At 67.0% G+C, this 25894-nt stretch overlaps 1 protein-coding gene across 5 annotated transcripts in view; it reads right to left on the reverse strand.

Annotated features, from left to right (window-relative positions):
* KCNT1 (potassium sodium-activated channel subfamily T member 1) overlaps nucleotides 1–25894 on the reverse strand; it is a gene marked incomplete at its 5' end in the record, with an annotated part of 70577 nt that overhangs the window by 14829 nt on the left and 29854 nt on the right. For 2 of the 5 annotated variants that reach the window (XM_082657387.1, XM_082657385.1), the window contains 18 exons: nucleotides 370–604; nucleotides 921–1159; nucleotides 1474–1623; nucleotides 2419–2527; nucleotides 2936–3044; nucleotides 3169–3232; nucleotides 4134–4270; nucleotides 4606–4770; nucleotides 7848–8028; nucleotides 8939–9033; nucleotides 9766–9849; nucleotides 9916–9990; nucleotides 10167–10226; nucleotides 10306–10354; nucleotides 11714–11770; nucleotides 15670–15769; nucleotides 16265–16337; nucleotides 22229–22274. In XM_082657387.1, coding sequence (XP_082513513.1) covers nucleotides 370–604; nucleotides 921–1159; nucleotides 1474–1623; nucleotides 2419–2527; nucleotides 2936–3044; nucleotides 3169–3232; nucleotides 4134–4270; nucleotides 4606–4770; nucleotides 7848–8028; nucleotides 8939–9033; nucleotides 9766–9849; nucleotides 9916–9990; nucleotides 10167–10226; nucleotides 10306–10354; nucleotides 11714–11770; nucleotides 15670–15769; nucleotides 16265–16337; nucleotides 22229–22274 — 2028 coding nt within the window. Of the gene's footprint in view, nucleotides 1–369; nucleotides 605–920; nucleotides 1160–1473; nucleotides 1624–2418; nucleotides 2528–2935; nucleotides 3045–3168; nucleotides 3233–4133; nucleotides 4271–4605; nucleotides 4771–7847; nucleotides 8029–8938; nucleotides 9034–9765; nucleotides 9850–9915; nucleotides 9991–10166; nucleotides 10227–10305; nucleotides 10355–11713; nucleotides 11804–15669; nucleotides 15770–16264; nucleotides 16345–22228; nucleotides 22275–25894 lie in introns of all 5 variants that reach the window. The other 3 variants (XM_082657384.1, XM_082657386.1, XM_082657383.1) reach the window with 2 other exon arrangements.

A 25894-nucleotide genomic window follows, 5' to 3' on the forward strand; every position in this document is an offset into this window, starting at 1 on the left:
TCCACGCCCGGACGGCATCTCACCCTGGGCTCCCCTGTCTGTGACCTCTGCAGACCACGCTCAGAGGGCAGCCACCCTGCCAAGCGGGCCGTGGCACTGAGGCCTGGCCGCCCAGGTTGTGATAGGGGAGGACGAGGGGTGAGGGCGGGCACTGCCTGGCCTTCCTGTCCACGAGCTGGGTCCCCAGAAGATTCCACTTGCCAAACAAGGTCTCCGGGGAAGCTGTTTGGAAGCCTTGTTCAGAGCGTGGGGCAGACCCAGAACCGGCACCGCTGGCCCACCTCTTCCTGGGCGCCGGGTACTCACACGCTGCCCCTCCCCTCTCCCGTGGAAGCCTTCTGTTCCCCCTCCAGCCCCGGCGGCACTCACTCCACCACAGACAGCCCCTCCTCGTCCGACGGCGTCATCTCGTCCTCCGACTGGTCACTCAGCAGGTCACAGGGCAGCAGGGTCGAGCTGTCGGCCACCTCCAGCACGGGCGCGATGCTGGGCCGCCGGCTGCCCGAGCCGTTCTCCGTGGGGAGTGCCAGCTTGCTGCCCCCACTGCCTCCGCCGCTCTGTGCTGGCTGGCACTCCGTGTTCTGGAGGTCCATGGCCACTGTCCCTGGAACAGAGCGGCTGAACTTGGCTGGAAGTCCCTCCCCTGTCTGTCCCGGGGACAGGGGTTCCCGGAGTGGAGGTGGACAGAGGCTCCCAGTGACCCTTGACGCAGGGCGGTCTCACCCGGGCGGGCACTTGGACATCGATGCCCACACAGGTCCCCACAGGAAGGCAGGATGCCCCCACGGGACAGATGTGCAAACTGAGGCCAGAGAGGCGGGACTTGCCCAGGGTTACGCTGCGGGCCTGAGCACCTGGGTCTCCTGGGTGGGTCCCCTGCCCGCCCCTCCCGCCCCGCCAGGAGCTGGACTCGGCCTCACCCATGGAGGCGATGATGCTGTGCACGGGCAGGCGGGACGACCCCTCGTACAGCCCCTGCCCCGCGAAGCCCTTCTTCTTCTGCTTTTCCTCCTGCTTGAAGATGAAGGCCGAGTTCTCCTCCTTGGTGATGTTGATGTAGAAGCAGGTGTCGGAGGCGGCCAGGATGTGCCGGGGCCCTGGGTTCAGCAGGATACTCTTACTCTCCTCCCGCTTCAGGCCGATGAGACACACGCCGTACCTGAGCGGACAGGGCGGGGGCTCGATGGGGCCCAAAGCTGCCCCTCCTGGGCTCCTTGGGGGCTGACGGTGCAGCCCTGCGCTCACGGGTGTCGGGATGCCTTCCCACTCGACGCAAAGACCCACCGAGGGCAGCCTCGGGGTGGGGGGGAGAGAGAGAGAGACCCCATGCGGGTCTCCGGCTGAATGGGCGTGACTCTGACCCTGAGGCCCCGCTGGTCCACCCTGCAGCGGGCACGGGCCACGCCCATTTCAGCCTCCGGACCCCGCCCCGCACTCCTCCCCCCCTGGCCTGGACCGGGTTGGGGGACGTACTTCTTGTGCACATGGAAGGCAGCGTAGGTGAAGCTCTTGCCCTCGTACTCGCGGAAGAACTTGCTGTCCCCCATGCGGATGTGGTAGACCTCGTTGCCCGAGCAGCGTCCGTACATGCGCTGCCACTGCTCCGGTGAGTCCTGGCCTTCCCTGGGGCGTGGGGAGGGTGTCACCCCCACGGCCGCCCCCGCCCAGCTGGGCTATGGTGCCCCCCAGATGTGGCTTCTGCCGGTGTGGGTGGAAGCCAGCGTGACCCCTGACCCCAGCCCCTCCCCGTCTGGCTGAGACTAGACCTGGGTGGCCTGATGGGTCCTTGGCCAGTTTTAAAAAGCTGTAAACACAATGGTCTGATTTTTAGGAGTGTCAAAATGTTTCAGAGTCAAGACTGGCCTCTGCGGCCTGTGGGTCCTCCCAGGAACCCCGGGCCACGTCCTCTTCCCCTGCTTGGTCCCTCCCCCAGGGCCGCCCAGGCCCCACAGGGAGCCGAGGCCACCCGTCGGGGCCCCCCACACCCCAGCCTGTTTTTCCCAGAGAGAAGATGGTGCCCCTCCTCTGTCCCAGGGCAGCCCCTCGCCTCAGGCTCTGCCTGGGACCCCAGCCCAGGTGCCAAACACCAAACGCGTCTTCTCTTACAAACCAAGCCCCGCCGGACCCCGTCACTGTGCCTAGATCCCAGGGCTCTCCTGCTGCCCCCGCTACGGCCCTCTGCTCCACGGCGGGCCCCGCCTGCAATTCCCAGCAGCCCCCAGGCCGCCCCCCAGCTGCAGCCCCTCGCTCAGCGACTGCTTCCTCAGCTGGGTCCACGGTGGTCGTTTCCCCGGGCCCCCGGGCCTCGGCCCCTCCCATCACAGGTCTCCTCAACGCCTCCCGCTCCCCCAGCAGCCGGCCCCCCCCCCCCCCCCCCCCCCGTCTCGCTGGCTGCGCGGCCCTGGGGGCAGCACTCACTGGCCTCGGGACGTGTGCACCAGCAGCGTGATGAGCGTGGGCGTGGCCGGGCAGATGCAGCTCAGGGCCAGCATGGCGTACTTGCATTCCTCCTCACACACCACGTGCTCTGCGGGCAGGAGCGCCAGGGCCACCACAGGCTCTTGCTGCCCCACGGCACACGCCCCCTTGCCCAGCACCCCCCAGAACCCCTCCCCGCCCTGCTCAGCGCCATCCAGTGCCCTGCCCCTGGGAGCCGGTTCATCGTCTCGGTTCTCCTGTGCTTGTCTCCGGGCTTGACCGAGAGCTCCAGGGCTGGGGGCGGGGGGGCCTGTTCATTGGTCCCCCAGGTGTCCAGCACAGGCCTTCGGCACAGGCGCCCAGCTCGGGCACGCCCACAGAGGTGCTCGTCAGACACTGCTTCTGCCCGCCCTGGCCCCCAGGCCCAGGTGCAGAACCTGCATGGGCTCTGCCTCTATCCCGCACCCCACACGCTCGCCCGTGAGCACACAGGCGCCCCCCTCCGGGCCAAACATACCTGCAAACTTGACGTGAAACTTGTTCTCAGGCTTGAGGATCTGGACGTAGAGAGGGCAGTTGGGGGCAAAGTCCTTCACGGCCCAGGCGCGCAGAATGGTCTGGTGGTCCTGAGACAGGGAGGCCACGTCGGTGCTGACGGGCAGCAGCAGCCTGGGGGAGGGGCTCTGCCCCCAGGCGCCCCCCGCCCCCGGGCCTGCGGGCAGGTGGTGGGTGGCCGTGGGGGGCACTCACCGCTGCGGTGCGGTCCACCTCGTTCCGGCTGCTGAGGATAAAGCAGGCCTCTCCGTTGTCCATCCTGCAAAGCACCGGGTCTGAGCACCACCAGGGCCATCCGTGGTGCTCCCGTCTCGGCCGTCAGGGGAAGAGCTGGGCCTTGTTGAGACCCCAGCTCGCTCTGAGAAGCCCTGGATGGGCTGAGGATGGGCCCCCGCTAACCCGGGGTGGGGCTGGGGCACGGAATGAAGGGCCCACTTGGTGGCAGAGAGGCTGGACCCTGCCCGCTGGCCTGTCCTCTCCCGGGACAGGCTGCCCGAGGCCTGCGGATGACCCGTTCTGCTCCCCTCATGCCCCCAGAGCCCCTGGCTGCACAAAGGGTGGCTGAGAAACTGTCCACGCCCCAGGGCTGGGGGGCCTGGCGGCTCCCACCCCGTCACCTGGCACCCCAACTTGTCCCTGTCTGGGGCCTTGATTCCTGGGCGAGCCTGTGGGGCCCGAGGCTCAGAAGGTGGGCGTGGGGGGGGCCCCGGCTGCCGGGCCTCCTGCTTCCTTGGCCTCCACACAACCCACATTTCACCTCGAAGGTTACGTCAGGCTCTGGAATAAAATCCTGACGGGTGATGGGGGAGCCTCCGGGGTGTCTGTGTGCTGCAGCAGATTCTGGAAAGTTCCATTCACAACTCAGCCTCCTTACCTCAAGTCACCCTGTCACCTCGTCTTCAGGAGAAAACCTGCCCACAGCCTCGGCTTCCCACCTGACTCAGAGCGGCAGCTGCCCCCAGGCCCCCAGATGAACAGCCGGGCAGGTGGGAGGAGGCTGGTGGGCTCGCCCAGGCGGCTCTGCCGGGGTCAGCGGGGGGCCTGGCCCGCCCGGGTGGGTGACAGGCACAGAGAGGGAGCTGCTGCCCGCCTGAGGGCCCCTCCCTGGCCTGCCCGTGCGGCCGCCGCGGTACCGCACCCTCACCCCCGCCGGCGCTCACTTGGCCCGCATGAGGTCCTGGTCCTTGAGCGCGGAGCCCTGGAGGTAGATGACCCGCTGGGACCACAGGGGGATCTGCAGGACCCTGCGGACCTGGATGTCCATCTCGGTGGGGCACAGGATGACAACGTAGTAGTCCTGCAGGTGGGAGGGGTCAGCCCTGCTGGCAGGCTCGCTCGGCTCCGGCCCACCCTCCTTCCTAGTGTTTCCACACCAGTCGCCTCTCAGGAGCCCCAGCCTTCTCTGTGATGGTGTATCTGGCAGGAGGGAAAGGCAGGACCCCACAGACCCACCCCCACAGTGTGGAAGACCACCGGGGCCCCACTGCACAGGCAGGGAAACCCAGGCCCAGCGAGCTCAGGGGGCACTGGGGTGGGGCGGGGCCGTGGGCGGGGCCTCACCTGCAGCCGGGGGTGGGGCCGTGGGCGGGGCCTCATCTGCAGCCGGGGGTGGGGCCAGGGGCGGGGCCTCACCTGCAGCCGGGGGTGGGCGTAGAACTCATTCAGAAAGTCCATGAGCAGGTCGATCTTGAGGGAACTGACACACAGGATCACGTGCTTCTCCGTCTGGGCCCGGTGGCGGCTGTAGTTGCCCCCCGACTTCTGCCGCTCCATCCACAGGTAGACGAGCTCCTCAAACTGCAGGTAAGAGCGTGTGAACTCCAGGAGGCCTGGGGCTCCGGGAGCTGCGACAGCAGCGTCCCGACCACGTCTCGGAAGACCACGGGCAAAGTCTGCGGCACAGGTCGCTCAAGGGGCCAGGTGGGGGCAGAGTGGACGGTCCCGCCAGTGTGTGGGGTAGCGAGAGACGTGGCAGGTCCAGCTCCCAGCCCCAGGAGGCCAAGCGACCGTTAGTGGGTGCCGAAGTATACGCTCTGAGCATCCAGGTAACTGAGCCCCTTGGGTCTCCGTCAGCACCTGAGACACGTTTTGGAGAAACCTGGAAACGTGTCTTAGAAAAGCCTCAGGCCTAGAATGGGGGACCCAGGTGCCCGGCATGGAAGGAGCACTTTGAGTACCACGGTTCTGAGCCCAGGTCAGGGGTGTGGCTGATTGGAGGCTGCCGTCTGGGGGTGCCGTCCACCCTGGCCCACACTTCCTGGCTGTGAGATCCGGGTGTTGAGGGCCCTTTGTAAGTAGGACAGTGACACATCTATAAAGGTGGGCTGGCGGTGAGGGGACTCCAGGCTCCACGGAGCTGACCGGGGTGCTGACCTGCCCAGGGCCTGCCGCTACTGTCTGACTTCCCGTCTGTGGGTGACAGCCAGACCCCGTGAAAGCACTGAGGTCGTTCATTGTTTTCCCACACAATTCTAAATGAATGGCAGCAGCCACACCCTCCGGTTGTCACCTGCTCCGGGTGACGCGCTGTATCTCGCTAAGGGGAGATCAGCTCATTGAATTTACTGAGCACCTACTAGGTTCCAGTGACAAGGCCCTGTGGCCTTGAAGCACAGGACTGGGCCCTAGTGGGAGGGGCCGGAGACCCCAGGGTGATCCCTGAGGCCTGTGCAGGACTGGGGCTCTGACGGCAGACACCTGGATTCAAGCCTCCCATGTCACAGGTGTGGCCCTCCGAACATGACCTTATTTGGAAATAGGGTCTTTGAGGATGTAATGAGTTAAGATGAGCTCAGACTGGATTAAGGTGGGCCCTACCTCCAGTGGCCGGTGTCCCGTAACGAGAGGACACAGAGGTGCAGGAATAAGCCACGTGGAGACGGAGGCAGAGCTGAGAGGGAGGCGGCCACAAGCCCCAGGGCGCCAAGGACCATGGCGCCACCAGAAGCTGGAGACACGGAAGCAGAGCCTCCCCTCAAGCCTCCAGGACCAGCCCTGCTGACACCTCGGTCTCAGACTCTGGCTCTGGCCTGTGAGAGAGTAAATTTCTGTTGTGTAAGCCCCCACCCCCCCATTTGTGGGGTGCTCTGTTCCGGCAGCTACAGGAAGCACCGCGCTGATGTGTGACACTCAGCCCTGAGCGGGGAGGATGCTGTCAGCTGTCGTCACTGTTACTCTGCAAGGAACATCTACAGGTGGGCATTCCGTTGTCACCGTCTCTAAGGGCGCTAACTTTCTTTAACGTGGTTAAAGAAAGAACGAAGGACGATAACCGAGACCGTCCCTTTCCATCACTGACAACAGATTAGTCAGTCTCGCGGGTCCTGACCATCCACTAGCCCTGGAGGACGGTGTGTGCCTCCGATGCCGGGCCCTGCGGCCTCCCACTCCTTGGGGCTTGGGCACCAGCCTGGCCTGGGTGGTGGGATGTAAACACCAGCTCTGAGCGGCCCCTGCACCCGCCAGGAGCGTGGGGGCCAGAGCACCGCAGGAACAGAAGCTCCGCAGCCGTGGGACAAGGGCACAGCCTTGCGGAGGTGTCCAGGATGCCAGGGGGCGGGAGCCAGCTTACCTGGCACCGTTTACTTGAAACCACACACGACCCCTCTGTGCACTCACAGGGGGCACACACACGGGGGACAGCCCCCAGCCCCACAACCTGCCCCGGGGAGGGGAGATCGTCCCCTCTCTCTCCTGATGTAGCGCCCGAGTGGGACAGACTTGCCAAGGCTTGAAAAGGTTCCGGGTAGTAATGTAAAAATATAATATTAAACTTAAAGAAATATGATTAATTAGAATTAAAAACATAAAACAAATAATGATGTTCATAACTATATAACTAAAAATGCAACTTAACTTATAACAAAAACTAATTAACATATAAATTTAGATATCTAAAATATTAAAAATATGATTTAGAAAAACATGATTGTATAAAAATATAATAAGATGTGAACATGGATTCTACAAGCAGCCAGGGCCCCGGGAAAGTGGACGGCCCACCTTGAGGTGCTCTGTGGCCTGCGGGGGCCCTGCCGGGGGCGGGGGGAATGGGGGGAGGACGGGGCTTCAGGTGGAGGCCAGGGAGGAGGCCACTGCTGAACCAGGTCCAGGAAGGCAAGTTCCGGCGAGCGCGGGGATGGGGGTGAGACCTCTGTTTAGGGCTCTCGGCCCACGGGTGTCCCTCGCATGCAGCTGGCCTTCCTGGAGGGGGTGGGCTGTGCTCCGGACCAGGGGGAAAGCAGGGAAGGGGGGGTGTCAGCTGGGGCTGGGGGCTCCGAGCCGCAGGGCGGGGGTGGGGAATTGAGCTCAGGGTCAGCAGAGGACCCCGGGGGTGGACTGGCCCCCGTTGCAGCCACAGTTAGGCACCTCCCCTGCCCCGTCCCTCCAAATCCTGAGTGTCCCCCGTGGGGTCTGGCTTCCCCCAGTCCATCCTGCTCCCTCCCCTGGGCCTTCTCCTGCCCTCTGGAGGGCTGGGGGCGCCTGCAGCCACCGGCCCCCTCTCCAGGCCTCTACCCGTCGTATCTAAACACGGGTGGCTCAGCCGGCAGATTGGCCTTGCTGACGGGCGACAGGGAAGCAGCTGTGCCCCACGGGGTCCCGACAGCTGCTGCCGCTGCACCGGCTAAGGACTCCTGTCCCAGCCCGCGGGACACCCTGGCAGCCCCCCGCGCTCCACACTCCGCACGGGACCCGGGGGAGCCGTCTGAGCACGCCCCCCCCACTGTCCTGACGGCTGCGGGCCTCGCTAGCCACAGGCCCCCAGGAGGCCCTGGCAGGCCCCACGTGTCCCCGTCGGGGTCTTGGCCTTGCGGCCCCTCCCAGGACTGGCGCCCCTCCTCGCCCCTCTCGGCCCCGCCGGGCAGGGCTCACACCTGCAGCGGGAGCACCACGAGGGCCACGCAGATCATGATGGCCACCAGCAGCTGGGACGGCCAGATCTTGGGCGTCACGTCTCCGTAGCCCACGGTGGAGAAGGTGACGATGCAGAAGTAGAAGGACGTCAGCAGGGACAGGTTGCCGCCCGCACGCTCCAGGTGCTGGATGCCGCAGGTCCTGGAACCGGGGATGGGGGTGGCGGCAGGGCCTTGGCCGGCCTGGCGCCTGGGGCAAGGCTGGGCCTGCCCGCGACAGCACGTCAGCTGTCGCCGACACGGCGCCCCAGCCTGGGCCCGGGTCCAGCTCTGCGCTTCCCGACCCTGGCCTGTGGGGCTGGCACACCCAACGCATCCCCCCGGGCCTTCCTTTCCTGCCCCGAGGTGCCTTTGAGGCCCCTGGAAAATTGGACGGGAGCGCAGACACAGCGCTGCGTGGGTTCAGCGTGGGCCTGGGGTCAGAGGAGGCGGATGGGGCCGCCCAGGCTGCGAGCCCCTACCTGCCACCCACCTCGGAGTTCGTCCTCCCCCAGGAGGTCAGACGGCGCGGGGCACGCCCAGCCCCCCGCCCAGCTAGAGCTGGACAGTCCTTCCCCCGCCGTGGCCCCGTGGCCCGTCCCCACATACACCGTGGCGCGGCACACAGCGGTGCTGGGGCCCTCCCCAGGGTGGACGCGCTGGCTGCGGGGAGGGGGCAGGCTGGACCACCCCGGCGCTTCCTGCCCCGCGGACACCCCGCCCCGCTCCGCTGGAGTGTGCGTCTGCGTGTGTCGGGGGGCATGGGGGGGGGAGGCACACGGCCTTGGGACCTGCCCGCGTCCTCGCCCAGGGCACAGGCACGTGCCGGGGGGGCGTGCTCTCTGCTCCAGCCCCCAGGCTGCTCCCAGACCTTATTCTCGGCTGGACCTCGAGCCGAGGGTCCCCCCCGTCCCCCCAGCCAGTGCCCTCCTCCACCACGTCTCTCCGGGCCCCAGAGGAGCCGGACTCGGCAGCTCTGGCCTAGGAACCGGAGCTCCGAGCTGCCTCTGGTCCTTCACCCCGGCTTCTCGGATGCGAGGGCTGGGCGACGCGGCCGCCTGGCAGGGACTCACCCCGTGAAGACCAGGCACAGCAGGGTGCAGAAGAGGATGAGGACCTGGTTGAACATGGCCGACTGGGTGCGCAGGATGGCTCGGTGGAAGTCGTTCTGCGGGAAGTGGCGCTATCAGGGGCAGAGCAGGGACTGGTCGGAGCCCAGGGCCCACCCCCACCCCCACCCCCACCCCCACCCCCACCCCCCACCCCACCCCCTACGTCCCAGATGCACGAGAATGAATGAACGGTGGCGGGAGGGGGGCGGCTCCACCTGACCTCAGCGCTCGGCCTCCCCGTCCAGCCTCTGCCATGCCAGGGGAGGACCTGGGGCGCAGGCCAGAGGTCGTGACCTCAGCGCCGTCACCTCACTTTGCAGTGGGGATGGAGGTGAGCCGAGGGAGCCTGGGCTGGGGAGGGGCACCCTGGGAGAAAACAGTCGTCGCGCCGCCTGCCGACAGGGGCCTCGCTCAGACCTCAGCGCAGGGCCTGCCGTGGCCCCATGTCGGGGCCCCGCCTGCGCTCACTTGCACTTTCACCCTCTCCCTCCTCCAGCCACGATTCCAGGGGCAGGGACAGGCCTGGGTGACTCTCCCGGGGCATCAGGGCTGGGGCTCCGGCTGGTCAGGAAGGAGGTGTGAGGGCATCTCGTGGTGACAGAGACACATCTGTCCACCGGTCAGCCCGGCCTCCTGGGCACCAAAGGAAGCTGGCCAGCTCCCCACAGGGCCAGGGCATGGCGAGCTGTGCCCTGGGGTCCTGGGGGCCTTGCAGAGGTGAAGCGGGAGGGGAGGGGCGGGGCAGGGGGGAGCCCACCCTGCCCAGAGCTGCCCGGCCCGCGGCTCACAATCATGTTCTCCAGGGCGTGCTTGGCCAGCCAGCAGTTCAGAAACACCGGGATGAACAGGTTCCGCAGCGGCGGCCAGAATATCTGCGGAGGAGACGGGTCAGGGGGCGCGGGCTCGGCGGCCCCTTCCCCAGCTGGCGGCTCACCCACCGTGATGATGAAGGGCAGCGTGTTGATCATCTCCAGGATGAAGGCCACGCGGAAGATCTGCTCCCAGATGTTGCCCTGGGGAGCCAGGGGGGTGGGCTTCAGAGCAGGTGGGCGGGGAGGGGGCCAGGGAGGGGTGTGTGGGGAGGGGCGTGGGGGGGAGGGGTGCGGGGGGAGGGGTGGGGGAGGGGTGCGGGGGGAGGGGTGGGGGAGGGGTGCGGGGGGAGGGCAGGGCCAGGCCTGGGGGCACTTACTTTGTAGCTGAGGTAAGTGAGGAGCGTGGTCTCCAGGAAGCTGACGGCGGCCACGGTGACCTGGGGCGGGGAGGGGCCGGAGCCTCTGAGCGGGGCCGGGGCAGGCAGGGCCCCCCAGAGCCGTGCTGCCTCCACTCACCTGAGTGGCCCACAGAGCCGTCTTCCTCTCCACCCACAGGATGGGGGCCCTGGGGAGAGAGGGAGGTGAGCCCTGGGCCTCTACTGACCGCAGGCTGCTGCTTGAGCTGGACGGAGGGCAGCAGCCTTGCCCTCGGAGGGGCCGAGGGCAGGAGGGAAGGGGAGGTGCCCGGGGAAAGGGGGCCCCAGGGCGGGGCCTGTGAGGCCAGGGCCTAAGCGGGCTGCCCTGGGGACGGGCCGTGGGCTCAGAGTCCGCAGCTGGCCCAGGTGGCCTCCCCTTCTCGTCTGGGCTCCCGGGGACAGGCTCCTACGCCCGTCCCCGCAGGGGCAGGGGTGCTGGCCATCACGCTCCCCGGTTTCCGACCTCAGGTCCTCGTCCATAACCCAGCAGGGGAGGGGAGTGACTTGGGTGGGGGTGTCCCTGCCCAGACGCAGCCCCAGGACAAAGGCTGCGGCGAGACCAGCAGGAGGGGTCGGGTGGCCGTGCTCAGTGCAGAGCCAGACCCCAGACGGCCAAGGCCCTGACCCCCGTGGGCCCCTGTGGGGTGGGAGGGCCCCCGCCGCAGTGGAGGCATTGGGCTGTTGTTTCCTCGGCCGAGGGACACAGACTCTGAAATCCCCGGGCCTTCAGGGCTGCTTGGACGAGAGCTGGGCCCGGGCTCAGGAGCTGCCCTGGCCGCCACTCCGAGGCACAGGCCCAGAAAGGAGAGGCTTCCAGGGCCGAGTGTGAAGGGAGGGGCTGGCGTGTCCCTTCCACCCCAGCTGTGCGTGCCTTCCAGGGACAGGGCGACCGGGCCAGCGCGGGAGAAGCTGCGGAGCTGGGGACACAGTGCTCAGGGTCTGGTACGTTGGGTCCTGCTGCCGCCAAGTACCAGGACTGCTCTGCGAGGCTGGGCCGGGGGTGCCAGGGGAGGGGCGTAGGTGCAGGCTAAGGCCAAAGGGGGGCTCTGGGTTTGGGGAGGCTGGGAGGGAGAAGCTTCCATCAAGAAGGCGGCCAAGGCCCTGGGACACATCCTGGCCTGTGGACCGGGCGCCCCGCCGCTCTGGCGTCACTTCCCCCTGCCCGACTGGGCGCCTGCTCTCTTTGGCTAAAGGGCCGTGAGTTGCAGAGGCAGTGATCGACCCCCCGGCAGGCCCTCGCTGCATCTCTCCTCCCACCCACGGTCCGTGAGGGCTGGGCCAGGCCGGCTGCTGCTGACCCTGCTGTCACTCTTAGATTGCTCCCGGGCCTCAGGGGCTGTACGCTGAGGGGCCATCCCGCCACTGCCCGCTGCTTGGCCAGGGCCCGGGGGTCCCAGGAGGGTCACGGGCTGCGGCTGGGCATCTATCCTGGGGGGCTGGGCAGTGTCACCCTCTGTCCACCCGACCCGGCCCTGGGCCTCTGAGTGGGAGCTGGGTGGCAAACTCACCAATTGATCTCGGAGGACGACTCGTTGAAGGTGTAATTCTGCTTCGGGCAGCCCCAGCTGTGGAGAGACGGAGCTGGCCGGCCACGGCCCCTCCCAGCACCGCCCCCGAAGGGACCAGACCCTTCCCAGGGTTGCCACGGGCCTAGGGCGTATGGGGGGCACACTCTCCCCAACCAGGGCCCCCACAACTCAGACAGGCGTCTGTATTCTAACACCTGGGGGACAGGCAGCTGCTCGCACCCTGCAGACGCTCTCGGAGGCTGTCTAACGGATGAGGGGCAGGCCGGGTGAGGAGAACACAAGAGGTGAGCCCAGGAGGGAGTGGGGATTCCACCCGGGCTGCCAGCAGAGAAAGGGCTGCGCGTGGCCAGCGACGGACCCTGCAGCACTCAGGGCCTCCCGGAGGCCAGAGCTGCCGAAACAAGGCCGGGCGATGTGCGCGAGACACGCAGAAGAGCCGAGCTCCTGCCCCGTGGTGCCGGCTCCGAGACGCAGGTCCCTGAGTCACTCCCGAGGACAAGCCTCCCCACGCCACCTGGATGCCCACTGGGAGGGTGGCGGGGCCTGGCAGACGTGCTAGTTCTGCCCCAGATTACAAGCAAAGCCAGGGTCACTGGCCAACAGGACCTCGCTCTCACAGAGCCCCATGGTGACGGGCAGCTCCCTCCTCCTTTTTTCTCAACTGACTGCACTTCCTCCTAAGCCTGAGCCTGTGGTTGCAAACTCAATGCCCACAGAGGCCGCCAGCCCCCCTCCATCCCGCCGCCCTCCATCCAGCCATCCATCCATCCATCCATCCATCCATCTATCCACCCATCCAGCCACCCTCCATCCAGCCACCCTCCATCCGTCCACCCTCCATCCAGCCACCCATACATCCAGCCACCCTCCCATCCAGCCACCCTCCATCCGTCCACCCTCCCATCCGTCCACCCACACATCCATCAATCCAGCCAGCCAGCCGCCCTCCATCCAGCCACCCTCCATCCATCCAGCCAGCCAGCCAGCCACACATCCATCCAGCCAGCCTCCATCCAGCCAGCCTCCATCCAGCCACCCTCCATCCAGCCACACATCCATCCAGCCACCCACATATCCAGCCAGCCAGCCAGCCAGCCACCCTCCATCCAGCCACCCTCCATCCAGCCACCCTCCCATCCGTCCACCCTCCATCCAGCCACCCTCCCATCCGTCCACCCACACATCCATCCACCCACACATCCATCCAGCCACCCTCCCATCCATCCACCCACACATCCATCCATCCATCCATCCATCCACCCTCCCATCCAGCCACCCACACATCCATCCAGCCAGCCAGCCAGCCACCCTCCCATCCAGCCACCCTCCATCCAGCCACCCTCCCATCCATCCACCCTCCCATCCAGCCACCCTCCATCCAGCCACCCTCCCATCCGTCCACCCTCCATCCAGCCACCCTCCCATCCGTCCACCCACACATCCATCCACCCACACATCCATCCAGCCACCCTCCCATCCATCCACCCACACATCCATCCATCCATCCATCCATCCACCCTCCCATCCAGCCACCCACACATCCATCCATCCAGCCAGCCAGCCACCCTCCCATCCAGCCACCCTCCATCCAGCCACCCTCCCATCCATCCACCCTCCCATCCAGCCACCCTCCATCCAGCCACCCTCCCATCCATCCACCCTCCCATCCAGCCACCCACACATCCATCCATCCATCCATCCACCCTCCCATCCAGCCACCCTCCCATCCGTCCACCCACACATCTGTCCATCCAGCCAGCCAGCCACCCTCCCATCCGTCCACCCACACATCCATCCATCCAGCCAGCCAGCCACCCTCCCATCCAGCCACCCGCCATCCAGCCACCCTCCATCCAGCCACCCTCCCATCCATCCACCCTCCCATCCAGCCACCCACACATCCATCCATCCATCCATCCACCCTCCCATCCAGCCACCCTCCCATCCGTCCACCCACACATCTGTCCATCCAGCCAGCCAGCCACCCTCCCATCCGTCCACCCACACATCCATCCATCCAGCCAGCCAGCCACCCTCCCATCCAGCCACCCGCCATCCAGCCACCCTCCATCCAGCCACCCTCCCATCCAGCCACCCTCCCATCCAGCCACCCACACATCTGTCCATCCAGCCAGCCAGCCACCCTCCCATCCGTCCACCCACACATCCATCCATCCAGCCAGCCAGCCACCCTCCCATCCAGCCACCCGCCATCCAGCCACCCTCCCATCCAGCCACCCTCCCAGCCACCCTCCCATCCAGCCACCCTCCCAGCCACCCTCCCATCCAGCCACCCACACATCCATCCACCATCCTTACATCACCCACTCATACACCCACCTCTCATCCACCATCCACCTTCTATCCACTCATTTATCCACCCACCCATCCACCCGCCATCTATCCACCCATCCATCCAGCGTCCTTACATCATCCACACATACACCCTCTCATCCGCCATCCACCTTTCTATCCACCCACCCACCCATCCATCCTCCTTCTATCCACTCATCCGTCCACCCAGTCATCCATTATCCATCCATCTCTTCATCCCTCCATCCATCCACCCACCTGTCCATCCATCCCACGCATACATCTACCAGCCCCCCCCTCACCCATCCATTCGCTCTCCCACCCACCCGTCATGTGCCAGGTGCTGTGCAATGAATACTACAGAGCCGGTCCCTGTGGGAATGTAAAGCCACATGTCCCAGACGCCTCTGGGAGTGGGAGAAGGTGGGATGAACCCAGGAAAGTGCTTGGAGAGTCAGAACCCCGGTTTCCTTCTCAAACCACCACGGTGGGATCTGTCCTCCTGCACTCCTGATGAAGACAGGAGGTCCGTTCTCAGGAGTGGGTGAGGGTCTGGCCTGGGGAACCCACCCCGCTGCACGTGGCGGGGAGGTAACTACAAGCTTGCACTGTGAACTTTGACCCTGGCCTCCTTCCCAGCTCAGCGGGCAGGAGCCCAGGGGCCAGGCCTTACCCTGCAGGGAAGAGGGGAAGGATCTGCCCTGAGGAGCCAGGCAGACCCAGGGGACGGTGGTGACCAACTGGCCACACACCCTGACCACAGGGCCCTCGGCCTCCGAGAGCCCAACCTTAGTGTGAGTGGCCAGACGCTTGAGGAAGTCCCTTCAGCGTGAGCTCGGGGGAGCAGAGACTGAGCAGAAGGGGGGACTGTAAGAAAGGAAAGCGGTTCAGACAAACCCGAGTGCTGGTGGCAGGGCGCCTGCAGGGGGAGCGGCGCTTGGAGATGACGCGTTCTCAGAAATCAGAAAACACAAGAGCAGAGGTGAAACTCTCAACCAGAGGCGGGAGAGAAAGCTGGGGAGACCCCCAGACAGAGCAAAAGAGGGAAGCAGTACCGTTCCAGAACCTTCCAGAACCCCACATCTGGGTATGAGGGAGTCCAGAGAGGCTCCCGGAGCAGATGGGGAGGTGGGCCGGGAGGGGCAAGGGGAACCGGGTGGAGCCCCAAGAAAGAGGCACACCTCTGCCCTGCACCGCGAGACTCACGACCTCCCCCCACCGAGGCCTGGCACCCCTGCCTGCCCAGCAGGAGCTGCTGAGCGACCCAGAGCCCCTCGCTGAGACACCCCCGTGCACCCCTGGGCGAGCAGGGAGGGGGCATCCCAGACCCCCAAGGAGAGCTCTGTCCAGGTCCGGGTGTGGCTGCAAACGCAGCCGTCGTCCACGACTAGGACACCCTTCTGCCCGTGCTGAGCCGGCTGGTCAGCTGGAGCCTGAGGGTGGCATCCTGGCCACGGCTCTGTTGGGGAGGGGTACTGGGTGGGGGCCCATGGGGGAAGGAAGGACTCCCCAAGGCCCTGGGCACAGGGCGCCGGGCACGGACCCCTGTGCGGACCCCATCGGCCTCTGTAACGGCAGAGGGCCCACAGGAAGGCCCAGCCCCGGGCCCGCAGGTCACCCACCATCCGATCCCCAGGGCCGGGTCGTCCAGCAGGACGCGGACAATGTAGAGCAGGCAGGTCAGCAGCTTCAGGGAGAAGTTGAGCAGCCGGATCCTCAGGCCTGTGGGGGCGGGACGGTGGTCAGGGCTCCGGACGGGCCGGGGTCCCAGCCCGCACGCCGCCCTCTGCACCTGGGCCTCCGCACCGGCTGCCCCGCCAGCACTGACGGGGTGGCTCTGCTGCGCCGGCCTCTGAGAGGCTTCACCCTGTCCCGCCTCACGGACGTGGTACAGAGGGCTCCCGGGGCTGGTGTCACCGGTGGGGGGGGGGGGTGAGGGGAGCAATGGACAGACTGACGGACCAGGACCCACGGGCACCTCCGCACCCCATCTTGCATCCCAGGGGGCCAAGCTCCTGCTGGGATGCAGGTGGAAGGTACCCGCAGCAGGAGGGTGGGGCCACACGGAGGGGCCAGGGAGCCCCTCGGGGTGAAGGGGCTGAGACGGTGCCACCTGGCTGCCAGGGGCAGCGGGTCCCCACAGGGTGGGACGTGGTGCGGGCCGGAGGTGAGGGGCACTCCTGCCGCCCTGCCCCCCACCCCGAAGGCCCCACTCACTGGATCTTTGGTTTTTGATGAAGAACAGCTTAAGTCTCTCCTTGAAGGTGTTCTCGTTGACGTAGAACTCCACCTGGACCCTGGGGGGCGGGCAGGAAGAGTGGGCCCGGGGCCAGCGGGGGCTGCAGCCCAAAGCCCCCCACACGGCGGGCCCCTCCCCGCTGCCAGAGCAGGGTCAGTGCTGCCACCTCGGACAAAAGGCCCTGGGTGCCGCATCCCCACAGGCCCCCAGCGGACCTGCCCACCGGCTGCTGCCTTCTCAGTGCCCAGGGACCTCCAGGCCCCGCAGAGGTGTATGCTCACAGGCCCCCAGCCTGGGCTGTCACGGCGGCCACCAGGATTACATGTGGCCTGTGTGGCCCTTGGCTCAAAACATGCCGTATCATTAGTATAGAATGTTCCAGAAGCCAATGGTCAGCTGCTTTGTCTGGAGGCCCCTGGTGGTTGAGCCTGGAGACTCGCTGCAGCCCGCGGGATGGTCGAGGCAAACAGGCCGGCAGTGGGCCCCCTCCCTGGATGACCCCCAGATGCCCTGAGCCCCTGCCCGGGCTCCCAGCATCCTGGGAACAGACCACACGGACTGGCAGGATTTTGCTGTCGAACGAGGAGGCAGGGGGTAGGGATGGCTCGTCTGGTCACTAGGGACCCGGAGGCCACGGGCCGCTGCCCCCGCCTCGGCCGCGAGCCCGCTGTGGCCGGCATGCTGGCTAGGCGAGAGCTTAACGTTCCACCATAACGGAAACTCCAGTGTTGACAGCACGACGACGACCCTGTAGCCAGGTTCCCGCGGTGGGAATGGTCCAGCCCCGCTTCTCCCTTGCCGGGTGGGGGCCCTGGGACGGGGCTGCCTTGCTCTGGGTTAGCACCTGGCATCTGCCACACGGCCTCCGTTCCAAGCTGCATCTGCCCCACTGGCAGGTCAGGACCCCACAAGCAGCCCATGGGCATCACTGTGGCCAGTCCTCACCCCCTGACCAGACAGAGGCACCAAGAGCCCGGGATTTGGGGCAGGGCTTTTGACCGGAAACGCCTGGTCCAGATGCCAGGCCCTGTGCCTCACCTCACCCAGATGTCAGGTAGAGGCGGCCCCGCCACCCTCAGGGATGTTGCGTGGGTGCGATAAGACTGTCCAGGTGAGGCAGCTGCTCAGGCACACTCTGTGTGAAGACCGTGACACAGGAGGCAGAGAAGCCGAGTGCCCTGAAGGCAGAGTAGTGCTACCCAGAGGCACCCTGGAGGGCTGCATGTAGGAGGTGGCGGTTGAGCAGATGGGATGCAGGACAGTGGTCCACAGGCAGAGGTGAGGCGCACGCTGGCCCAGGTCCCTGCTCCCCACCCCTACCTCCCTGTCGTCGTCCACCAGGGTGGAGGGCTGTGAACGTTCTCCCCCTCTGACCAGGCTCCAGCTCCTATCGATGCAGAAATTCATGCCGCTGTCACCTTGAAAGTTCAATGGCGCTGCTCTGCCTGCGGCTGGCTGCCCCAGCATCTCCACGAAGCGTTTAAGCCTGTTCTAGGCAGAGTGTGTGATACAGACTCGATGTGTTGGCAGCAGCCGTCTGGACCTTCCCTGGTGATGGGCCCACGGGAGGGGGCTTGGGCAGAGCCCCAGCACCTCCCTGACCTTTGCCGGCTCGGGGGCCCTGGCCTGACCACAGTGGCCCCCACTGCTCACAGGGCTCAAGAAGGGCCCAGGGGGAGGAGCTGGTGGCGTGGGCCCTTCCCCACTCTCAGGTCCCGGTGCAGGGCGGTCAGCCGGGGTGGCAGGACAGGCCTCCTGCAGACTGGCGGGGTCCAAGCCCAGAGCCAGTGGTCAGTGCACCCCACTGCACCCCAGGACACCCCACTGCACACTGTACCCAACGCACCGCACTGCACACAACATCCCAATATACCCACTGCACTCCAGCACATCTCTGCGTACCCCACTGCACCCTAGTGCACCCACTGTACCCCAGCACATCTCTGCGTACCCCACTGCACCCTAGCGCACCCACTGTACACAGCAGCTCAGCACGCTCCTCATGTCCCAGTATAGCCCTGTGCCCACCACTGTACCCCAGTGCACCCGGCGTACACTGCACCCCAGCACATCTCAGCGTACGCTGTACCTTGGTACACCCACTGTACTCCAGTATATCTGTGTACCCCACTGCACACTACACCCCAGGATACCCTACTGTACCCCAACGCATCCACTGTACACTGCACCCCAGCACACCCCACTGGACCTGAACCCCAACCTCCTCTGCAGGTGCTACCCGGAGCCGGGTCACGGGAATCCGAGGGTCCCTCTGGGGAGTTGGTCAAATGCCTTCTCTCTGAAGGAGCAGCTCAGACAAGCCAGGCTGGGCCTGGGCCAGGTCAGGGGGCAGACGCCCCTCGGCGGTGCCCACGTGTCCCGAGGGACCACTCCCCCACCGTCCTGCCCTGCACAGAGAAGCCTCAAGGAGGGGTCCCCAGCCCTTGTGCCCCTCCACTCGGGCACCCCCTTCCTGGTCCTCACCTGGCCAGCAAGGCCCAGCTCGGCCCACGTGGCGGGTGCGCGTGGCTGGTGGCCGAGTCTCCCTCCTTCCTCCTCAGCCTCCCGGGGACCTGCCCCCCCGTGCACCACGCCCCCAGCCCGCATGCCTCTCACGGCGGCTGCCGCTGCTGCCCCCGCAAGTCCCCGCACAGGCCCAGGGGTCAGGACTGCCAACCGGGACTGGTCACGCCTCAGACATGGAACCCGTCAGCCCCCTGCCCGGGCGGCTGTGGACACCCATCTGGACAGGCCCCCCCGGACCCGGGCGCTCTCCACGCGGGAGGAGAGAAAGGGGTGGGGGGCGGCGGAGCCCGGTGGAGACTCGGCCCCAGGAGGTCGAGCCTGGGTGCCCGGGGAAATCCACGGAGCCGCGTCCGCTTTTAATTTTTCACGAGCTGTGGCTGCCCGCTTCTCCCACCACAGAAAGTAAGTTACAAGCTTTCCATTTACTCTGAAGTGCGGGTGCAACGGGTGTGATTCAGCTGCAGGATGTGCTCTTGGCTCCGCAAGTTGCTGGGGGATGCGGCCACGCCGGGGTCACGGACCGTCTGGCCTGGCAGAGCCCCGCCCCTCCCACTCAGACAGGTGGCCCCACCTGTCTGAGCCTCGGCCGCCTCACCTGGGGCTCGGGCGGCTGCCACGGGCATCCGGAGGGAGCCTGGCAGGGCTGCCGCGACCGTGGAGAAGTTAACACGGTCCTCTCTGTGCCTCAGGTCCTCCCTCGTAAAGTCCAGGTAGGTGTTGGTTTTCAGAGAGAGGATGAAGTGAGAGACGGCCACGCCCGTGGCCGGGGCCCGGCGCTCACCAGCTCGGTGCGAGCGATCGGGGCTGGACCTGCTCTGAGCCTGACTTTGGTCCACACCCACCACTCACATCACCCAGGAGAGACGGCCCGTGCCATAGACCCACGTGTATGGCTGCCGGCCACCAGCTGTGGCTTGAGGCCCTGTGGCGGCCCCGCGGTGGAGCCGGTGCCCAGGCCCACAGGAAGCTGCTCTGGGGAGCGGGGGAGGGCTCCGTGGGGGTCCAGAGCCAGGAGCCGGCTACGAGCTCACAGGGCGACGGCCCGGCAAACAGCTCGAGAGCCGGGCGAGGGCAGACAAGGGGTCCACTCCGTCTGCACCCGCTCGCATGCATTCACCCGCTCCTTCGGCAGGACGCCCGGCGGGGAGGCCTGGGCACACCGCGGGGCCCCTGCTGCCCGCTGCCCGGGGTGCAGGAAGGTCTGCGGCACTGGGCAGGCCTGGTCACGGGGCCCCGAGGCTTCTGAGAGCCCCAGCCCCAGACGGTCCCTGGGGTACCCCCTGCGGTTCGGCCATAAGCCCCGAGGACTGGAGAGGCCAAACCCACTCCCTGTCCCGGGACAGTCCCGAGCCCTGCTCCCTTCCATCCGCCATGGAGCGAGCAGCTCTCAGGCTGGCGAGGACGGCGGTCCAGGCCGGGCAGCTGGAGGGCCATGTCCCCAAGCCCGGCCACAGGGCTTCGCGGAGGGGTCCCGCCAGCCCCGTCCCTACACACATGGAAACTGAGGCCCACCCAGGCTGGACGCTGCCTCAGGTCACCCAGTGGTCAGAGGAGACAGGGCTCTGGACTCCCTGGGTCTCCCGAGTTTCAGGGGCATAGGAGTCAGGTCCCCGCAGGCGGCCTGGCCCATCCCCACTCGGCTTGCGTTCACTGCCGGTGTGCAGGGTCTTGCCCACGCTGGGGTGGCCCAGAGGAGGCCCCCTCGTGCCGGCAGAGCAGCTTGAACTCCACCCACCCCACCCCCAACCAGGACCGGACCTGCCAGGCGAGGGCAGGTGGAAGAAGGGGCTGCAGCTCTCCCTGCTGACCGGCAGCTGACCGGCAGGCTGCGGGCGTGGCCTTCCAGGGATTCCCGGCAGGGAGCTCTGGCACAGATGGCCTGTGCCGGGAAGCGGCAAACGCAGGGCCGGGCGGCCGGTCCCGGTGGGACACCAGGCACACGGCTGTGGGGAGGCCCACCCGCCCGGCCGTGCCAGCCTTGAACTCACAAGGGGCCGACGTCTGGCGGCCTTCTTCCCGGTCTACTGCTGTGTGCCGGTGGCTCTCCAGCAGGTGCCCGGGAGCTCCACGCAGGAGGCCACGGAGCCCCGGGCGAGATGCAAGAGCAGGGCCGGGGCCCAACTGCCAAGGCCGAGGCCGCGGCTACTCTGCGAACGGGCAGAGCCCCTGACCCGCCCTGCTCCCGGGCAGTGGCAGGTCCCAGGGTGGGCGGGCAAGGAGCCGGGCTGGGTTGGGTTTGGAGGTGGGGCCCTCAGGCGGACGGGCTGCTCTGCCCCAGCTGCAGCCTCGCCTGTGGGGGCATCGGGGGCACAGGCTCTCCTGCAGCTCCTCCCACGGAACAGGCTGGGGCACAGGCCGCCCGCCGTCCCACGTCAGCCCACGGCCATGCGCCTCCCCTCTGCCACTCGGCCCTCCCGGTGCCTGGCACACCGAGGAGAGCAAAGGCTCCGGGTGACCTCTCAAACCAACAGACGGCGCCGTCCTGGGCCTCCCCAGTCCAAGAGAGCGTCCTTGTACTGGCGCCTTGGCTCGGTCAGGGGCCCTGGTGAGCCTCCTTGGGCCTCCGAGGGCCCAGGGACGTTTGCTTTGCCCGTGACAATGCAATTCTGGGGCAGCAGGACCCCAGCCTCGGCCCCCCAGGTGGCCGCAATCGTCCACATCCTCCCACGGTCTCAGACCCGCTCCTGGTGGGGCTGGGAGAGCCCTGCGGTGGAGGAGGTACCTTCCCCCTCCTGTTACCCACCGCACCACCGCTGGGGGGCTGAGGCCCAGGGCAGCTCCCAGGCTCCTGCCGGCGGCGTAACAGCGCAAAGCCTCGGGCTGCAGGGGGCGGCGCGGGGAAGCCCTGCGCGCGCGGTGGTGGCCAATGTCGACGGTGTTAATTAACGAGACTAAAAACCAGGCCCCAGTCGGTGGCCACACTGGACGCCGTGGGTGTGAGCAGGTGGGGGGCTCTTTCCCAGGAACGCCCCCAATGGGGCTGCTGAGGGCGCTTGGGTACCCCGACCTCAAAGCACCCTCTGCTTGACCTAAATCCTGGCTGAAGCCAGGAAAAGCCTGGCCGGGCTCACGGTGGGGCAGCCGAGCCAGGTGCCTGTGGGTCCGGACGGTCACCAGCGGTCACCTGTACGCCTGTCCCCACGTAGGCACCACGGCAGGGGTCCCTGCTCCCTCCCGAGGGCTGTGGTCACAACCTGTGGGGTGTTCGCCTCCGGATGCCCCCGTCTCCTACCCCCAGGCTCCGCCCCAGGAAGCGCCACCCGAGGCCCAGCAGCAGCGGCCGTGTCCCCGCTCCCACCCGGCTGCAGGGCAGATGCTGTGGCCGGAGCGGGCCCTCCCCCTGGGCTGGCACGGCTCGAGCTGCCCTCCCTCCCCGGGCCTGCCAGGGGCTGGGAGGCCACCTGTGAGCCAAGCACTTCCTGAGACGGAGAGGAGTCCAGGCTGAAATCTTCCAGGTGAAGCCTGGGGACGGAATGGAGTGGACACATCAACGCGGACGGATGGACAGACAGAGGGCCTGGGCTCCTGGACCAGGTGTGGGCAGGGACACATAGGGAGGACGCGGGCAGGGTCCGAGGGAAGCAGGGGTGCGCCCGTGCGCACACTCCCGACTGGGCCTGGCGCCCTCGGCACCCGCACAGCGGCACAGTGCGCGCGGCAGTGCGGCATACGTGCCCCGTCCCGGCCGGGGCGGGACGGGGTGACCGCTAGACCTGGGAGACCGCACGCGGGATGGGCACCCGCCTGTGGCCAGGCGAGCGCGAGGGCTTACCGCACTGTTCGGCACTAAGCCCGCCCCAGGCCCTGCGTGACCCCGGTGTCCAGGAAGCAGCACCGTCAGCCACCCTCTGACACCCAGGAAGCTGATGGCCGCAAGAGGCGGGCCCCACACAGGGCCACTGGCTGGACGACCTCTGCTGGGCTCCCCCGCCCTCTACAGGCCACTGCACCCCCTGCCCTGCCCCTCGGCTTCCTGGGTGACAAGGCAGGCCAGTGCTTTTAGGGACCCCCAGGGGCAACCCCTCTACTGGGCCAGCAACACACACCTGCTGCCCTTTGGGCGGCCTGGCCTAGGGCTCTACCAGACTGACCACAGCCAGATGACACCAAGGTGGGCGTGGCCTGTGCCGACCTGGGAGGGAGGCTGGGAGGAAGAGGCTGGTGGGAGCTGCCAGACTGCCCGTGTTGGGGCGGAGTAGGGAGGGGGGCACAGAGGGTCTGCTCTTTGCTGGTGACGCACCCACCTGGGGCCTGCTTCTCCGCAGAGGGCTTCACGGGGCCTCTCTTTCAATTCTTAAAGCAAACATCTTCCAGAAGGGGAAACCAAGGTTCAGAGAGGACCACTGCCTCCCTAAGACCACAGGTGGGGAGGGGGGAGCGGCCTGCCTGCCTGCCTGTGCAGGGCCCTCTGGGTGGGACCCCCGGCCTACAACTCCTGGTGCCCCGGCGGGTGAGGTCTTGGGCGGGTGTGGTGTGGGGCTGGGCGCTGCAGAGAGCAGGGGAAACCTGGGCTTAACTGGGCCCAGATTCTGCGTGTTTATCCAGCTCAGGTTCCCTCTGGCCTGGGCGCTGCCCCCAGTGCTGAGTCGGGCGACAGCTGCACCCAGGGTGGCAGGAACCTGGCAGGACCAGAGCCGGTCACAGCGGACCAGGAACTTGCTGAGAGCGGGTGAGGGGCGCCGGCAGGAGAAGACAGGTCGGGAGAGGGAGACTCGCCCTGTTTCTGGAGGGGGCGGGCACATGAAAGTGCAGATCTGCAGGGGAGGAGGGGCGGGGGAGGCCCGAGGGTCCTGGGGAGAACAGCACGAGGGCAGGGCCGCGCTGGAGCCGCCCGAGGGGGAGCCGGAGCTGGAGGAGGCGGCCACGCGTTGGGCTCAGAGCACGCGGGGAGGGCGGGCTCGGGCCCCCAGAGCAAAGTGCACAGCTGGTCCTGGGCTGGCCAAGCCGGTGTTCCCTGCAGCCCTTGCTTCCTGCCCTCCCCGGCCCCCCGCAGTCCACAGACGGCCCCAGGGCTCTGCAAAGGCGGGGCCTGACCGCCGCCGCCCCCGCGCGTCCTTGGTGGGCAGCCAGGTTCAGAGGGGCCGCCCTGAGTCAGGGCCCTGGGTGTACGGGCGCCCCCCAGCGGCCACTCTCTGAAGCTGCCGCCCGGGTCTCCGGGCGATTTCAACCCCCGCCCAGGCCCTGCAGCAGCCGCACTGGCCCCGCCCAGGCCCCACCCCTGACTGCACCCCGCCCCCAAGGCCCCACCCCACCTGTGGGCCTTTGCACGAAGACCCCGCGGCTGGAGCTCCCCCTCTCTCCCCACAAACCTTCTCGTCAACCCAGCTCTGAGCGAGCCCCTCCTTGGATGTCCCCTCCGGGTGAGGGTCCCGGGTTGGTGAGCTCCGCCCCTGAAACTACCCCTGGGGAGGGCGAAGACAGCCTCCTGGCCCAGCTTCTAGGCCTGGCCTCCTGGCGGCCTCCCACTCCCCCGTCCAGGTCCTCCTGCCTCCCCTCCCCGGGGACCCTCTTCCTGCCCTGGAGTTCCCTTGACCTCTGCGCGCGGTCTCCGGCGGGTCCTCAGAGCTCATCCTGGCCTCTGGCCTCCACTCCTCCCCTTGCCCGTGTGGCCCCATCCAAAGCCACACCCACACAAGGGTCCCCACTCCCCGGCCTGGGCTCTGCCTCCCGGACTTCTCCCCGTGGCCGTGCCTCTAGGTACCCCAAACTCAGCCGTCCACAGAGCGCTCCCCATTCCCTGCCATGACTCCCCACAACTCTCAGACCCCAGAATTCTGCCTCCTAGATCCTTCTGCAGCCCGTTCCTTCTCACCAGGGCCCCTGCCATGCCTTCCCGGCTACCCCCACGTCCCCTCCAGCAAGCCACCAGTGAGCCCCTCACTTGGGACACAACCCAAACCCAGGGGGCGGGGCCTGCTAAGTAAGCAGGCCCTTCCTCTCCAGCCTCACCTGCCCCAGCTGTCCCACCCCTCTGCATCCCTCTTCCTTCCAGGTCAGCACACCTGGCACCGGCTAGGACCTGAGCTGTGCCTGGAAACCTCCTGCCTACACCTTCCAGTGGTTCTGTCCCCACCAGCCTGGGGCTCTGCAGGGGTGTCCCCAAAAGCCAGCACACTGCCCTGCTCTCCTGCTGGCCCCTGGCGACAGCTCCAGGCCTTGGCACCCTCACCCCATTCTGGCTCCTGGGGCCCCTCCTCCCACACACAGCTGTTGGGGCCCAAGGACTCGTCTCTCAAAGGCCAGGGGGCAGCCCACGTCCAGGGCCGAAAGCACCCCCCCTGCCACCAGTGGGGCCCCCGAACTCGGGCCCCAGTCCATGCAGGCCAGCTTTGCCGTCCCTGGCCCCGACCTGAGGCTGGACTCCTGAAGACTCGGTAGGAGGTGGGGGACTGCGCTGGGGCCCCCCAGCAGATGTGAGGCTACACGGCAGCACCCCTGGGGGCAAGGCCGCTCAGCCCCAGGGTCACTGGGGGCATGAAGGGGCCCTAGCCCAGCCGTGACCCTCCGGGAGAGTTCACTACATGGCCAGCCTCTCCCTCACTGGCTCTTCAGCTCCAAAGCTCTCAAGCGATGGTCCTTATCACCCCCCCACACCCCGGTCACGTTTCTAACGATCCCCCCACAGCGTCCAGGAGATGGGGGTGCAGTGCTTCAGGGGCAGGTGTGGAGGGCGCCCTGGGCAGGGACGAGGCCTCGTGGCCCAGCGAGCCCTGCCCCCAGCTGGCTCCAGAAGGCGCGTGCAGGATGCGGGCAGCCGCAGGAGCTGCGGCCACAGGCTCCCTCCGGCAGAGGGCAACCACCTGCCGGCTCTGGTCTTACTGGAATCTCTATCAGACTCGTGTTCCTAAGGAACAAAGCCTGCAAGTCCTCCCCTGCTCTGAAACCTGCCATGGCTCCCTACTCCCGTCCAGAGCAAACTCCACAGTGTGCATCTAACGCTTGGGGAGAGGAAGCTACAGGCGCCAGCCCTTGGTGCTGCTGGGCCAGTGATGCAGCTGCAGACACTCCCTCTACTCTGCAGAAGGAGGCTGATGAGGACCCTGAACCTCAGGGGCTGCAGGGGGACTGAGTGAGGCTGCTCA

The sequence above is a fragment of the Grampus griseus genome (assembly GCF_964374135.1).
Source record: "Grampus griseus genome assembly, chromosome: 6".
Classification (NCBI taxonomy): Eukaryota; Metazoa; Chordata; class Mammalia; order Artiodactyla; family Delphinidae; genus Grampus; species Grampus griseus.